We start from the raw sequence: 17,986 nt of genomic DNA on the forward strand, positions 1-17,986 counted from the left end.
CCGAGCCTGGGCCGGCCCAAATTTTACTCGTGGGCTCCGAGTGGGCTTAAATCTTTAATTCTGCAATTCGGATGTCTTGAGCCGATGAAAAAATCACCTCAACTTCAAGTTCAAGTTCAAATGGAGTTGAAGGCGTCACCTCAACTTCAAGTTCAAGTTCAAATGGAATCGAATGCGTCGTATTTAGTAACTGTTTTCCAAAACAGTTTTTTTTTTTTTTTTTATAATAGTTTTTAAAAACTATTTTTTAATATTTTATTGAACAAAAGATTGTTTGAAATGTTAAAATATTTTTAATTCACTTTTAATATTTTTAAAATATATTTTAAAAATATTTTTTGTATCTAATATTTTATTTTTAATTATTTTATATCTTTGCATCATTATTTTTTAAATCAGCCCTAAAAAAATAAGTGAAAATAATATAAAATAATTAAAAAATATTTTCTAAAAATATCTTATTTTCTATTATTAAGAACATAAAATAAAAACTATTTTTTTATTATCAAACGAGTTTTCCTTATTTTTTATTTTGGAGAACAAAAAACTTCTTAATTTTGGTTTTGATTTTCACAAATTTAATATATTGTTTTATTTACCGAAAAAATATCGATATTTCATTGTGCATAAATTTGTTTACTTAAATTCTTTCATTTTATATAAAAATAAAAAAGCTTAATTGATTAAATTTCATATTTATTTTAAAAATAATTGTATTATTATAAAATAACTGTTAGCAATAAATTTTAAATTTTACTATGTCTAAATAAATAATTTAGGCATTATGCACTTTATCTTGATGATTTTTTTAAAAGATATTTAATTATTATAAATTTTTAATTTTTAACTTTAAAAAAAAATTATAAACGAATGAATTTTATAATTTTGATTATTGAGAAATTATTCTATTTATGTGGATTTAATGAAATTTGATTTTTTTTTCCACTCTTATTATTACATTTTATTTAGATTCTTAATTTATGAAATTCCAATGAATAAAATAAACTAGAAAAAAATTAATGTGGAGATAATTTAAAAGGAAAATATCAAAATAAGTATAAGAATGATGAGTTTAGATTAACTTTAATATTAAATAGTTATTATTTAGATTGTTAAAATTATTTTAAAATTTTAAAATATATATTACATTAAATCTTTTATTTCATAAAAAATATTCTCATAGTATAATTTATTTCCATTTATATATATAAAAAAAATGATCTTATTTCGTCTTTGCTACTTTTATTATTATACAAATTAAAATCTTACTTATTTTAAAAACCAAATTCATAAAAATTTTATTCTATTTATTTATTTATTTATTTATTTATTATTATTATTATTATAATTCATTTGAAAATACAAAGTACATGGTGTAATCAAAATTATTTATCCTGTGGAACATTTGAAAATTTACCTATTTATTCTTGTAAATATCTTCATAGCGTAATTTATTTCTACTTACCTCCAAAATTTCTTTTATTTTCTTATTCATATTTTTATTTATCATGTAAATATTTATTTATTTTTCGTTAACTAATCATAAATTGTGATATTCATTTATTTATGCTTATGTCAAGGCTTATATTAATCATGTCAAATAGTTTATGAGAGTTTAAAGTTCATTGAATGAAAATTAGTATTAAAAGATCTATTTTTAAATAAAAACTAGTGATTGATTGGTTGTTTACGAATCGAAAATGAGTACCATTGAAAATTTTTAGAATGGAGCCATGGATATGTGACATTCACAAAAGGAGTAACAAAAGAATACTCTCTCTTGAGGCCAAATTTCATGACCCAAAAAAACGTGATGAAATTTAAGATAGGAAATAAGTTGGATCTTAGTAGAAATTATGTGTACCCTTGGTAGTAGGCCATCCAGATAAATGTCTCGTACATGAGTCATCTGAATAGGTACCTTTCCTTGAGCAAAGTAAGCATGGGTAATTATGTTTGGCCTAACTTAATTGTGTTGTCGATAGTAATTGACTGTTATGCAACATCAGTAAGAAAATGACTAGTATGCGACATTTGTGGGATACATGATATTATTAAGGTAACATTATAATATAAATACCAAATTAAAATAAGTTATAAGATGTTGCAAAAACCCAAACCAATAAAATAAGAAGGAATGCAAAAAAAAAAAAAAAAAAGTATGTAGGATTTTCCTTAGAATTGGAGAGATTTTGTTGGCACACACTCGAGCTTACCTTTTTTACGGGATCGTCAAGAACAAGAGGCATTGAAGTGACTACCTAGAGGATTGATCAAACCGGTAAGAAGGACATTTATCACGTTATTATAATTATTTTCGAGGTTTTAAAACATAATGGTATGAAATTCGTTTGTGCTAAGAGGTTTTTCAAAGAGTAAAAGGTTGAACAACAAAAATTTAGGCTTTTAGAGGAAAATGACAAGAAGAAGATCAACTTTAGTAAGATTTTGAAGTTGACCATTGTATTGTCAGAAACGGATGAGTGGAGGCCTAGATGCAATGGGTTGCAAGTTGGGGACATGGAAGAGGAAGTTGCAGCAATGTTAGAGGCTCCTTTTTCTGAGGAAGAGGTGTTTGGTGCTCTCTCAGACCTCAATGGAGGTAAAGCTCTTGGTCCTGATGGTTTCACAATGGCGTTTTGGCAATTCGGTTGGAGTTTTCTGAAGGAGGAAGTTATGGGGTTCTTTAAGACTTTCATGATCAGAGCAAGTTCGTCAAGAGCATTAGTGCTTCTTTCTGGTTTTAATTCCTAAGAAATGAGGAGCTGAAGATCTCAAGGACTTTAGGCCTATAAGCTTGGTGGGCAGTTTTTACAAGTTGTTAGCAAAGGTGCTAGCTAATAGACTTAAAAAGGTGATTGGTAAGATAATGTCTAAGTCCCAAAATGCATTTGTGAAGGGAAGACAAATCCTGGATGCCTCGCTAATTGTAAATGAGGCGATTGATTCGATGCAGAAAAGTGGGGGTGGTGGCATTCTTTGTAAGTTGGATATTGAGAAGGCATACGACCATGTAAATTTGAGTTTTCTTCATTGGTTGTTGGAAATGATGGGTTTTGGAGATAAATGGATTAGCTGGATTCGGTGGTGTATTGGTACTGTCAATTTCTCCATCCTTATTAATGGAATTCCCTTAGGTTTCTTCCAAAGTTCTCGGGGATTGAGACAGGGGGATCCTTTATCCCCCTACTTGTTCGTGATTGTCATGGAGTCTCTTAATTGTTTGTTGAAGAGAGCAAAAGAAGGAGGGTTTTAGCCGGGGTGGCAACTCAATGGTAAAGAAGGTACGGGATTGGAGATCACTCATTTATTGTTCGCGAATGACACTTCAGTATTCTATGGGCCTTCCATTGATCAGGTGTCCTACTTGAGTTGGCTCCTTACGTGGTTTGAAGCCATGTCAGGGTTGAAGGTGAATTTGGACAAAAGTGAGATCATCGCGGTGGGAAGAGTGGAGAATGTAGAGGAGTTAGCCATTGAGTTTGGTTGCAAGGTTAGCAAGCTCCCATCTTTTTATTTGGGTCTTCCTTTGGGTGCTCCTTTCAAGGAAGTGGCAGTTTGGGATGAGGTTGAGGAAAGTCTAAGGAAGTATATCTCCAAGGGGGGCAGACTGACTTTGATCAAGAGCACTCTGTCCAGTATGCCTATCTACTGTATGTCCCTGTTTCATATGCCAAGGAGTGTGAGTTTGAGATTGGAGCTGATCCAAAAGGACTTTCTTTGGGGTGGTAGGGCCCTGGAGAGGAAGCCTTATTTAGTGGATTGGTCTATTGTTTGCTTAGATAAACAAAAGGGTGGATTTGGGTGTGAGGAATATGGCGTTGTTGAATAAGACCCTCCTATGTAAGTGGAGTTGGCGTTTTGTGGTGGAAAGAGAAGCTTTGTGGAGACAAGTTATTTGTGCAAAGTATGGGGAAGAAGAGGGCGGTTGGAGGTCCCACGTTGTGAGAGGTAGTTTTAGGGTTGGTTTATGGAAAGTGATTAGAAGAGGTTGGGATGTGATAGGCGACAACTTGGTTTATTCTATGGGGAATGGTAGGAGGGTTAGATTTTGGAAAGACAAGTGGTGTGGAGATGATACTTTGTGTACTTTTTTTCTTTCTTTATTTGCTATATCCTTGGCTAAGGAGGCTTGGGTGGAGGATGTGTGGAGCCATGCTGGAGGGGGAGTGTGGGCTCCTAGGTTCTCTAGGCAGCTTAATGATTGGGAAGTGTTCGATGTGGAGTGTTTTCTCTTAAGGTTGCAAGAGAGGAGGGTTTATAGTGATGTGGAAGATCAAGTAGTTTGGACAAAGGCAAAGGACAGAAGATTTGTTGTTAAGTCTCTTTACAAGGCATTGGAACCGAAAAGACAAGGGGATTTTCCTGCAAGAGTTATTTGGTATTCTTTTGTGCCTCCAAGGGTGTGTTTTTTTGCTTAGGAGGCTATGTAAAAAAAGGCCTTAACCTTGGAGTGTATTCAGAGGAGAGGGTTCTCCTTGGCTAACAAATGTTATTTGTGTTTGTCAGAGAAAGAGTCTATTGATCACATTCTCTTGCATTGTGTGCTGGCTAGAAGTTTATGAAGCCTACTTTTTTCCCTCTTTGAGGTTTCGTGGGTGCTCCTTTCTTCAGTTAGAGAGACATTATTAGGTTGGGTTGGGCCTTGTGTGGGAAAGAAAAGGAAGAAATTGTAGTTTTCACCTCCCTTGTACATTTTTTTTATTGTCTTGAAGGAAAGAAATAATAGGGCGTTTGAAAACAAGGAGCATTTGATTCATAGGTGCAAATCGTTTTTCCTTGGTAATCTATGGGCGTGGAACTAAGGGGTTTTTTGGTTTTGGTCTTTCTTTCGTTGTAGATTTTGTAGATTAGTTAGACTCTTGTTAAGGGTTTCTTTTCACTCTCTTTTGTGTACTACTTGTATACTTTGGAGTACTTCCTTGATATGCCTCTTTTCTTTTAATATATTGCTCTTTATTCATCAAACAAAAAAAAAAAAAATCATCTTGGCTAGGTTTTTTGCATCCATAATCTTAGCAAGATAGCGTGCATAACTTTTTCCCAATTTTTCCAATGCAAGTGCATACACAATGCCCTAATACTACAAGTACATGCAGACGTCACCAAATGTTATTTGTAGGCTTTTTCCTTCCCAAACTATCCCTACCATGTCCCTTATTTCCCCCCATATTCCACACTTTTATTATTAGCTCTAACAAGCATAACAAATTCACCTTAAAGATCATAATAAATTCACCCTTTTATTCATTTTGTTATTACTTTTCTCTTCTGTTTTTTTCTAAATCTATTTCTATACAAGAAAACATTCCCAAATAGTAAAGATCGTCAAACCAACGAAAATTACAGTCTGATCTGTAATTCAAATTTGCAATATCTCCGCGGCTGTTCAAACGGAAACCCTAGAATTCAAAAAAAAAAAAAAAAAAACCCCTCAGATCAACTAAGCCGAAGTGTCGAGTTTTAGGTAACGTACCATATTCTGTATTCTCGATCCCTATACGCTTAAAAAATTACTATGCAAAATTTTCTTTCAGTTTCTCATTATTTTGCCAGCATCCAAACGATCGTATCAAACTTAGAAATTTCTCAGCATCCAAACATGTATCTAAGCTATAACTCAATTGATTGAATGGGGAAAAGAGATTGGAGCAGTACCTTGAACTCAAAGATCAACAGAAACGCAGCGTTTGGGGAAGAAACTATGATGGAATCATTTGGCGTAAATATACATCGGGGCTTCTGGTATTGCAAACCCTAAAGCGATGTACAACTTGAGTTCAACGTTAGACAGGTGATAATGGGCCGAGCCTGGGCCAGCCCAAATTTTACTCGTGGGCTCTGAGTGGGCTTAAATCTTTAATTCTGCAATTCGGATGTCTTGAGCCGATGAAAAAATCACCTCAACTTCTAGTTCAAATGGAGTTGAAGGCGTATTTAGTAACTGCTTTCTAAAACAGTTTTTTGTAACAGTTTTTAAAAATTATTTTTAATATTTTATAGAACAAAAGATTGTTTGAAATGTTAAAATATTTTTAATTCACTTTTAATATTTTTTAAATATGTTTTAAAAATAATTTTTATATTTAATATTTTATTTTTAATTATTTTATATCTTTGCATTATTATTTTTTAAATCAATCCTAAAACAATAAGTGAAAACAACATAAAATAACTAAAAAAATGTTTTTTAAAACTATCTTATTTTTTGTTATTAAGAACAAAAAATAAAAACTGTTTTTGATTATCAAATGAGTTTTCCTTATTTTTTATTTTGGAGAACAAAAAACTTCTCAATTTTGTTTTCAGTTTTCACATATATATATATAAATTTGTTTACTTAAATTCTTTCATTTTATATAAAAATAAAAAAGATTAATTGATTAAATTTCATATTTAAAAAAAAATTGTATTATTATAATATATATATATATATATATATATATATTGTACATAAATTTGTTTACTTAAATTCTTTCATTTTATATAAAAATAAAAAAAAATTAATTGATTAAATTTCATATTTAAAAAAAAAAATTGTATTATTATAAAATAACTGTTAGCAATAAATTTTAAATTTTACTATGTTTAAATAAATAATTTAGGCTATGCACTTTATTTTGATGATTTTTTTTTTTTAAAAGATATTAATTATTATTAATTTTTAAATTTTAACTTTTAAAAAAAAAAATTATGAACGGATCAATTTTATAATTTTGATTATTGAGAAATTATTCTATTTATGTGGATTTAATGATATTTGATTTTTTTTCCACTCTTATCATTACATTTTATTTAGATTCTTAATTTACGAAATTCCAATGGATAAAATAAACTAGAAAAAATAAACGTGGAGATAATTTAAAAGGAAAATATCAAAATAAGTATAAGAATGATGAGTTTAGATTAACTTTAATATTAAATAGTTATGTGGACCCCGCATTTCGGCTCATGCGTTTCGAATGGCGAGCTCGATTTTTATTTGAAAAAAAAATGATTTGTTGATTAAAAATGACTTGGAGTCGCCACTTATTTTTGTTTTATTTTTAAAAGGGTAAACAAAATAAGAAAGAAAAACCATAAGTGCGACTCCTGGTTTTGGAAAAGACGATATACGAAAAACCAGATCGGGCTCGGGGGTTAGGTTACTTATCGGGAATGTACGGTGAAAACCATAGCACCCCTCTAAGTCCCTAAAGTCGGGTCTCTATTGATAAAATGAAGCCGATGTGGCAGTTGATGAGTAAATCAATGAATATCCTGAATGATCATGCACATACGAGAATCGGAACATGTATAGTGAAGTATCAGAATGAGAGTGTATATGCACCTGGGCCACGAGCCACAATGCGCTATCAAGAAATGAGATTAATACACAAATAACGAATACAAATTATGATATTTTTAATAATAACAATAATAATAATTACGATAATAATATTAGGAAATTGAACTGAGAGAGAGTATAGATTTTTAATAACAATAACAATAATAATAATAATAATAATAATAATAATAAGATTTTGGAATAATAATAATAATAATAATGATAACAAGATTTTGAAAGTTGAATTAATAATAATGATGATAATAATATTTTGAAAGTTGAATTAATAATAATAATAATAATAATAATAATCATAATAATAATAATAATGATAATGATAGGATTGTGAAATAATAATAATAATAATAATAATAAGAATTAAAAGGTAAGGGGTACATGAATTGGGCCGCATGGTGGGATGAAGGGCACATGAATTGGGCTGCATCCACTGGGCTGCATGGTGGGAAGCCTAACTAACACTCCATTGGCTTTATTTCCTCATTTTTGGTCTGGAGGTGGAGCTTCCAGCTCGCACCAGCCTCTACGAAATGACCATTACCAGTCTTGGCTTTCACCAGAATAGTTGCTGCTCGCTTGATCTTCTTGGTAAGGCTTGGGTCACTCATCTGAATGACGCCACCTTGGACGCGGATGCTCTAGAACCGCGACGGCACATGCCCCCTAGCCTCCTCCGCGAGGCGCGCTTGCTCGGTGCAAACAGCGTCCGTGATAACGCCGCCGCGCAGCAGTTGGTCCAAGCCCACGTTGGCAAAGAAAAATGATTTCTTGGTCTCGAAGATGGCACCATAGCTACCATGTAACAACTCCATTGCTCGCCGTCTCAAAGCAGTAGAAAGAAGAAGGAGCAAAAGAAGCCATGGGTCGGAAGATTTGGAGATGAAGGGCATCCGTGCAGGGCGGCCATGGGCGCAGGCGGGTAGGTGTCTTCGGGATTTTAATGGTGGCCTTAAAGGAATCTCGGGTGGCCATGCAAGGTGTGGAAAGTGGGTGTTAAGAGGTTGAGGCGTGACGGTGAGAATATGGGTTTGATGGGTATTCTGAAAATTAAAAAAAAAAAATGAAGGCTTGGAGATGGAATGTTATAAATTCAACCAAGGTGAATACCCTAATTTCATATATACTGGAATATTTCTTGTTATAACTCAACCAAGGTGAATACCCTAATTTCATATATACTGGAATATTTCTTGTTATAACTCAACCAAGATGAATACACTAATTTCATATATACTGGAATCTCCTGATTAAAAATGAGTAGAAAAATAATAGCGGAAACATACCTGAATCCATTGAAGGAGAAACCTTATAGGAAGAAAACCCTTGAGATGGTCTTCCAATTCTAGCCACTAGATTCTGTGTCAATTTCTCTCTGAGAGGATTTTCGGAAATTGGAATGCGTAGTGGTAGAATGGGGACCATAACCCTATTTATAAACTGCTAGGGCAGTTTTAATTTTATCACAATTACATTTCTGCCCCTCATAGAAATAATAATTATCTAATGGTATCTACACAATAATCTCATGACAATTATACCCTTAAGCCAATTAATCAATTATTAATTAGATCACTATATTTAGGCTTAATTAAATGATAGCGCACATATTTTAATTATTTACATGTGTGGCCCAAATTATAGATTAATTACAAAAATTAATCTAACAATCTCCCACTGGGCCACATGCATATGTAATCAAATAAATGTGCTTAACCTTATGAGCTCAAAATTTGCTATCATGTCCTTAGGGTATATCCGAACAATCTCGTCCATTAACTATACTGACATAGGATCAAGGTGGTCTTTGTTACATCAATCGTTACTAGACCAATCAATGGTCACATATATCTATATAGCTAAATGACATAGATCAATCATGAGTGCATAGCATGGAAATTACATGCAATGTGATCTGTTCATGCCTATTTCCAACTGGTCCTACTTAACTTTATTGAGATCAAATCTTTAGCATAATTTAACAGAGTGCAATAAAATGAATACTTTATTTCTGCAGAACACAATCCAAATTTATAGATAAAGTCTAAACATAACATAGAGCAATATACAATGAATAATATAAACTCCCACTAAATTTGGATATCCTCAACTGAGACAACACCCATATGAGCAGTGTGCTCATGAAAGACCTTGGGTGGTAATCCCTTTGTAAGCGGATCCGCTATCATGGAGTTTGTTCCAATATGCTCTATGGATATCTGTCCACTCTGTACTTTTTCTTTTACAACTAGGAACTTGATATCAATGTATTTTGATTTTGTAGAACTCCTGTTGTTATTGGAATATAAAACTGCTGATTTATTGTCACAAAATATCTTCAGTGGTCTTTCAATACCATCCAGAACACGCAGCCCAGTGACAAAATTTCGTAGCCATATTCCTTGATTGGATGCCTCATAACATGCTATAAACTTTGCTTCCATGGTGGATGAAGTTACGAGTGTCTGTTTGGCAGACCTCCATGAAATTGCTCCACCAGCCAATAGATAAATATAGCCTGATGTGGATCTTCTGCTATCTTGGCATCCAGCAAAGTCAGAGTCGGAATACCCAATGAACTCTAACTGATCCAATCTCCTATATGTAAGCATGTACTCTTTTGTTCTCTGTAAATATCTCATAACCCTCTTGGCTGCTCTCCAATGATCCATTCCAGGGTTACTTAGATATCTGCCTAACATGCCAACAATGTACGCAATATCCGGACGTGTACATACCTGAGCATACATTAGACTCCCCACAGCCGAAGCGTAAGGAATCTTCTGCATTTCTTGACTTTCTAAACTATTTTTAGGGCATTGATTAAGACTGAATTTGTCTCCTTTAGCGACAGGGGTATCACCTGGTTTGCTATTTTGCATGCCATACCTTTGGAGGACTTTATCAATATAGGTCCTTTGTGACAATCCTAAAATACCCCTAGAACGATCTCGGTGTATCTGGATTCCTAAGACAAAGGAGGCATCACCAAGATCTTTCATCTCAAAATGTTTTGATAAAAATCTCTTGGTGTCGTGCAATATACTAATATCATTTGTGGCTAGCAATATGTCATCGACATATAAAACCAGGAAAATATACTTACTCCCACTGAATTTGTGATACACACATTCATCCATAAGATTTGCCTCAAAACCATATGAGACAATAATTTGATGAAACTTGAAGTACCACTGACGAGAAACTTGCTTGAGCCCATAAATGGATTTAGTTAATTTACAAACCATATTCTTTGAGTCTTCGGACACAAAATTTTCTGGTTGTACCATATAAATTGTTTCATCAATGTCACCATTGAGAAACGCTGTTTTAACATCCATTTGATGTAACTCAAGATCATAATGTGCAACTAGTGCCATGATTATCCTGAAAGAGTCCTTCGTAGAAACTGGAGAGAAGGTCTCTTTGAAGTCAATTCCTTCTTTTTGAGTAAAGCCTTTAGCTACAAGACGTGCTTTATACCTTTCTACATTACCATTTGAATCCCGCTTGGTTTTAAATATCCATTTACAACCAATGGGCTTCATACCAACTGGTAATGGGACAAGTTCCCAAACTTTATTGTCTTGCATAGATTTGTACTCTTCATTCATGGCTTCAATCCATTTCTGAGAGTTGGAACTTTTCATGGCTTGCTGGAAGTTGATTGGATCATCTTCCATCATTCCACTTTCTACCTCATGTTCCTGGAGATATACGATATAATCGTCCGAAATTGCATTTCTCCTCTCTCTCGTGGATCTCCTTAATGACATATTTTCTTGAGGTTGTTGAGTTTGTTCTTCAGGAGCAATGTCCTCATTTGCAATTAAGGGTTGAACAATATTGTTTGTTAGTTGAGGATCCAAATTTACTTCTTGATCAATGATAGGTAGTGAAACCTGTACATTATCAAAAGCAATAGTAGATCCCTCTTCCTCCTCAAAGACAATATTCCTAACCTGATTTCTCCCCCCTAACTCAACATCCTCAAAAAATGTTGCAGTTCCCGTCTCAAAAATTGACCTAATAGCAGGATCATAAAATTTAAAACCCCTTGATCGCTCTGCATAGCCAATAAAGTAGCTGCTAACTGTTTTAGAGTCCAATTTCTTTTCATGAGGCTTATAAGGTCTCGCTTCAGCTGGACATCCCCAAATATGAAAATGCTTTAAACTGGGCTTTCGACCCGTCCAAAGCTCATAAGGCGTTTTAGCAGCCGCTTTAGTTGGCACCCGATTTAGGATATAAGCTGCCGTTTTGAGTGCTTCACCCCAGAGTTTTTCGGGTAAAGTAGAATGACTAATCATACTCCTTACCATGTCCTTAAGGGTTCGGTTTCGTCTTTCTGCTACACCATTCATGCTAGGTGATCCTGGCATGGTGTATTGAGGGACGATCCCACATTCCTCTAGGTATTTAGCAAATGGTCCTGGACATTGTTCACCTGATCCGTCATATCTACCATAGTATTCACCACCACGGTCAGATCTGACGCTCTTTATTCTTTTGTTGAGTTGTAACTCAACTTCTGCTTTAAATGTTTTGAACACGTCCAATGATTGTGATTTCTCATGTATAAGAAATAGGTAGCCATATCTTGAATAGTCATCTATGAATGTTATAAAGTACTGTTGACCATTCCAAGATGCCGTAGGGTATGGTCCACAGATATCTGTATGAATTAATTCTAAGACGTCTGTAGCTCTATTTGCACCTAATTTCTTTGTTTTGGTCTGTTTTCCTTTAATACACTCAACACAAATATCAAAATCTGAAAAGTCAAGTGAATCTAAAATCCCATCGGACACAAGTCGCTCAACTCTAGATTTAGAGATATGACCTAGGCGTTTGTGCCACAATGAGGCCGAATTATCTTTATTCAATTTACGTTTTGTACCTCGTGATTCCACATGCAAGGTTTCATTATAGGACGGAACAGTTTCCAACAAATATAGATTATCATAAACATTAAGTAAACCGGTTCCTACAATATTTGAATTAATAGATAATGCAAATCTATTGTTTCCAAATGAACAAGAATAACCTGATTTGTCCAAAACAGAAACTGAAATTAAATTCCGTCTGAAAGACGGTACAACGAAAGTATCTATTAAATCCAAAAAATAACCAGATTTCAATAATAATCTAAAGTGCCCTATTGCCTCCACTTCTACCGACTGACCGTCTCCGACATAGATGCATCTTTCAGCATCACTTCTATATCTGCCAACATCAATAATGTCCCTATGTTAAATGGGACTAATTTTAAGGACTGGAAAGAGAATATGATGATTCTCTTAGGCTGCATGGATATAGACTTAGCCTTGAGAATGCCCAAACCCGATGAACTCAATGAGCAAAGTACTCAAGAGGATGAGGTTTATTAGGGTAAGTGGGAACGTTCAAATAGGCTAAGTCTTATGATCATGAAGCGCGGAATTCCAGAAGCTTTCAGGGGTGCGGTAACCGATGAGGTTATTAATGCCAGTGACTTCCTTGCGGAAATTCAGAAACGTTTTGCCAAAAACGATAAGGCTGAAACGAGCACGCTTTTAGCAAGCTTGATTTCAATGAAGTATAAAGGCAAGGGTAATGTTCGGGAGTACATCATGGAGATGTCTCATCTTGCTTCAAAACTTAAGGCTTTGAAACTTGAGTTATCTGATGATTTACTCGTGCATTTGGTTCTCATCTCTCTTCCTGCACAATTTAATCAATTCAAGGTCAGTTATAACTGTCAAAAGGATAAATGGACTCTTAATGAGCTCATTTCATTCTGTGTGCAAGAGGAAGAGAGATTGAAGCAAGACAAGACCGAAAGTGCTCATCTGGCTAGCACTTCCAAGGATAAGGGCAAACGAAGGAATAAGGATAATAAGGTTGCTACTTCTAATGGCCTAGAACAAAAGAAACAGAAAGTTGAGGATCCAAATTTACTTCTTGATCAATGATAGGTAGTGAAACCTGTACATTATCAAAAGCAATAGTAGATCCCTCTTCCTCCTCAAAGACAATATTCCTAACCTGATTTCTCCCCCCTAACTCAACATCCTCAAAAAATGTTGCAGTTCCCGTCTCAAAAATTGACCTAATAGCAGGATCATAAAATTTAAAACCCCTTGATCGCTCTGATACCACTTGTTATAAATTCAACCAAGGTGAATACCCTAATTTCATATATACTGGAATATTTCTTGTTATAACTCAACCAAGGTGAATACCCTAATTTCATATATACTGGAATATTTCTTGTTATAACTCAACCAAGATGAATACACTAATTTCATATATACTGGAATCTCCTGATTAAAAATGAGTATAAAAATAATAGCGGAAACATACCTGAATCCATTGAAGGAGAAACCTTATAGGAAGAAAACCCTTGAGATGGTCTTCCAATTCTAGCCACTAGATTCTGTGTCAATTTCTCTCTGAGAGGATTTTCGGAAATTGGAATGCGTAGTGGTAGAATGGGGACCATAACCCTATTTATAAACTGCTAGGGCAGTTTTAATTTTATCACAATTACATTTCTGCCCCTCATAGAAATAATAATTATCTAATGGTATCTACACAATAATCTCATGACAATTATACCCTTAAGCCAATTAATCAATTATTAATTAGATCACTATATTTAGGCTTAATTAAATGATAGCACACACATTTTAATTATTTACATGTGTGGCCCAAATTATAGATTAATTACAAAAATTAATCTAACATGGAAGTGATGTATGACAATGGGCATGGAGGGTGTTGAGCGTGTTCGTGGGCATGACTCTCTCTTCCACCCTCATGGGGCTTCACAAAGCTCATCATAGGCTCAAACGGATGGTTTAAGCAAGCTCAGTATAATCCTTAAATACCAAACAAACCAAGATCTAACCATCAACAGGAGAAATAAATCATGGATGTTAGAGAAAACAAAGAACAAGGCAAGCGTGTGCAAGCAAACTCGTTCAAAGCCAAACAATCAGATGGCCCGAGACGTCCACAGGAAATCACCAAAACAATGTCATGGGTTGATCTCTGCCCCCCATTGTCCCATCTGGCCGCCTCCATCAGCCTAATTCCCGGTGGTCAGAAGATATATATATATATAAAAGCAACATCACCCAAAGAACTTTACTGTTCGGGGGGTCTACAAGTTATTATTTAGATTTTTAAAATATATGATAAATTAAATCTTTTATTTCATAAAAAATATTCTCATAATATAATTTATTTCCATTTATATAAAAAAAATTATCTTACTTTGTCTTTGCTACTTTTATTTATTATACAAATTAAAATCTTATTTATTTTAAAAACCAAATTCATAAAAAATTTATTTATTTAATTTATTTATTTATGATTCATTTGAAAATACAAAGTCCATGGTGTAATCAAAATTATTTATCCTTTAGAACATTTGAAACTTTACCTATTTATTCTTGCAAAATATCTTTATAGCGTAATTTATTTCTACTTACCTCCAAAATTTCTTTTATTTTCTTATTCATATTTTTATTTATCATGTAAATATTTATTTATTTTTCATTAACTAATCATAAATTGTGACATTCATTTCTTTATGCTTATATCAAGGTTTATACTAATCATGTCAAATAGTCTATTAGAGATTAAAGTTCATTGAATGAAAATTAGTATTAAAAGATTTATTATTAAATAAAAACTAGTGATTGATTGGTTGTTTATGAATCAACAGTGAGTACCATTGAAAATTTTTAGAATGGAGCCTCGGATATGCGACATTCACAAGAGGAGTAACAAAAGTATACTCTTTCTCTCATGGCTAAATTTCATGGCCCAAAAAAACATGATGAAATTTAAGATAGGAAATAAATTGGAGCTTAGTAGAAATTATGGATACCCTAGATAGTAGGTCATCGAGATAAGAGTCTCGTACATGAATTGTCTGGATAGGTACCTTTCCTTGAGTAAAGTAAGGATGAGCAATTATATTTGACCTAACTTAACTGTGTCGTCAGTAGCAATTGTCTGTTATGTAATATTATAAGAAAGTGATTGATATGCGATATTAATGGGATACATGATATTATTAAGAAGACGTTATAATATAAATACCAAATTAAAATAAGTTATAAAGTACAAGTGGATATTACAAAAACTCAAATCAATAAAATAAGAAGAAATGCAAAAAAGAGAGGTATGTAGGATTTTTCTTAGAATTGGAGAGATTTGTTGGCACACACCTGAGCTTACCTATTTTATGGGATCATTAAGAACAAGAGGCATTGAAGTGACTACCTAGAGGATTGATCATAATCAAGAACTAGTAAAAATGACATTTATCACGTTATTATAATTATTATCGAGGTTTTGAAAATGAAATTCGTTTGTACTAAGAGTTTTTTTCGAAGAGTAAAAGGTTAAACAACAAAAATTTAGGCTTTTAGAGGAAAGCGACAAAAAGAAGATCAACTTTAGTAGGATTTTGAAGTTGACCATGTATCCAAACGACCCTTGTATTGACAAGAGAACCAAAAGCTTTATGTAAGAAATATTCAAAGTCGATAAGATATAGAAGCACCAACACCATGAGAAAGAGTATCTGAAATAATCCAACTTTCAACTGTTGGATCACATCTACGTCATCAAATAAAATCAGGATCAAATAAAATCAGGATTGGAATGGGAGGTGTCATTTGCAATTACTAGAGGCAACGTAACATGTGTCATTTCCACAAATATTTATATATTTTTATTCATTATTTGCGTATCTTAATTAATAAAAATATGAAAAAAAATCATATTATATATATATATATATATATATATATATATATAAAGAAAAAAATATATAAGGGTTATGTTGGGTTATCAGAAAGTATTTAGGAAAAAAAATAATTTTTTTTGTTATGCTTAATTATGTTATGAAAAATATGAAAAAAAATTTAAATATAATTAAAATTAATTAAAAAGTATATAATTTTTAAATTATTTAATTTTATATTAAATAATAAAATAACATATAAAAATAATTTATTAACTTTAAATCTCTTTTTAATTTGAATTAATTATTTTTATTTCTATTTTTTACCCCTTCTATTTTCTCACAAAATTTCTGGCAATTGAAATACTATTAAAAAAAAAAAAAAAGGAAAAAAGAATGAAACGAGGGAGAGATTTGACCTGTGGCTTGTAGGTGATGTAGTGATTTTAGAAGAAGAGTGTCGTGGGTGGGCATCTCTCTCAAGTTGACATTCCATCTCCCACCATGATCTCTAAAATAAGTCTGCAGTATCTGAATAAAAGCCTCCCTTTGTCTCAACTCCTCTCTCATTCTCCCACTTGTCCCTCTCTTTTTCTTTCTTGTAAACCTACCAGCATAAAGCCCCCTACGTCGGTTCGAAAGATATTAAAACATAATTATTATTTTATTTTTTTTTGAAAAAAAAGTAAATAAAAAGGCAAGAACCTCATTGTTTAAGATTCATACTTTCCCATCAAAATTTGTTTATGATAAGATTTTCTAGCCAAAGTAGTGCAATGGACACATCAATCATCATTGAACTTAAACTCGATGGTGTATATATAATGATAATTGATGAATTTTTTATGATCAAATATTTAAAACTCTTTGTAAGGATCTAAATCTCGGGTTGTTGAGCATCCCACAATAATTAGTATTGACTAAATTCAAAGTATCAACAGTGATAGGATTTTATAGAAACCCAAATCTTAAGATGTTGAATATCTTGCAACAATTAGTATCGAATAAATTCAAGGTATCAACGATGGTAGGAATTTAAAGGAACCCAAATATCAGGATATCGAGCATCCCGCAATAATACCATATATATTACCCAAAATAACCTCACGCCCAAGAAATTATTCATAATATGCATGGAAATAATAATAACAATAATAAAGAAATATTCTAAGATTTAATTCAAGATTCTTGCATATTAAAGATGAGGCAGAACAAAGAGAAGATGCATTTATACCTTAGATTCTGTTGATGACGCAATGGCCTTGCTTTTCATTTTGTCCCTTTCGTAGTAGCCCTTACGATCTTTGAGGGGACACTTCAATATTTCCTAATTTCAGTTCAATTTATCCATCAAATATTTTCTAAACTAAATCTCTACCTAATTTCCGTTTTTTTTCTTTTTTTTTTTCATCTAAAAGAAAAATAAAACATAAATAAATAAAAAAACAATTTTTGGAACAAGACCTTAAAGTGTGCCGATTTTCTGCTTAGAAATAGGTTGATCAGATGATTATTAATTTGTAATTTTTATTTTTATTTATTTTTTGTCCCATGAATTTGATAAAGAGACAGAATCGAGAAAGTGGAACTGGATTGGATAAACTCTTATCTTTCTCCGCGTCAGACGAAGGAATCACGCAAATCGACAAATTCCATTTTGTTTTTCTGCATTTTTAAAACCCAAGATCAGTCGACTAATGTGTTTGTTTCTCGAGAAAATGAGATCTTGAATGAACGTGTTTTCCTTTTCCTTGAACTCTCCTTTCCTGAAGATGGAAAGAGATTTGATCTTTAAAAATAAAAAATCACATGGGATTCATCTTGTCAGCACCAAATCCAAACTTTGGGTTAAACAATTCTTTTCCATATCCTTTCAACACTGCTCATCTGTACGGAAGTCC

General features: G+C 32.8%; 1 protein-coding gene and 1 long non-coding RNA gene across 2 annotated transcripts; one reads left to right on the forward strand and one right to left on the reverse strand.

The window, feature by feature from the left end:
* Positions 1-3,033: 3,033 nt before the first annotated feature.
* On the reverse strand, positions 3,034-5,737 carry LOC117918840. Its single transcript, XR_004651965.1, has 2 exons — positions 5,659-5,737; positions 3,034-5,402 (listed from the first exon to the last, which is right to left on the reverse strand). It is a non-coding gene; the product is annotated as an uncharacterized LOC117918840 (long non-coding RNA).
* A 7,034-nt stretch (positions 5,738-12,771) lies between these two features.
* Positions 12,772-13,147, forward strand: LOC117918238. Its single transcript, XM_034834744.1, has 2 exons — positions 12,772-13,068; positions 13,133-13,147. The coding sequence occupies exons 1-2, from the start codon at positions 12,772-12,774 to the stop codon at positions 13,145-13,147; spliced, it is 312 nt and encodes a 103-aa protein (XP_034690635.1).
* The last annotated feature ends 4,839 nt before the right edge of the window (positions 13,148-17,986 follow it).

This window comes from Vitis riparia, chromosome 7, assembly GCF_004353265.1.
Source record: "Vitis riparia cultivar Riparia Gloire de Montpellier isolate 1030 chromosome 7, EGFV_Vit.rip_1.0, whole genome shotgun sequence".
Taxonomy (NCBI): domain Eukaryota; kingdom Viridiplantae; phylum Streptophyta; class Magnoliopsida; order Vitales; family Vitaceae; genus Vitis; species Vitis riparia.

What these genes read in the sequence shown, in the direction of transcription:
- LOC117918238 (XM_034834744.1), top strand. Translation starts at nt 12,772, where the DNA reads ATGAAGCGCGGAATTCCAGAAGCTTTCAGGGGTGCGGTAACCGATGAG.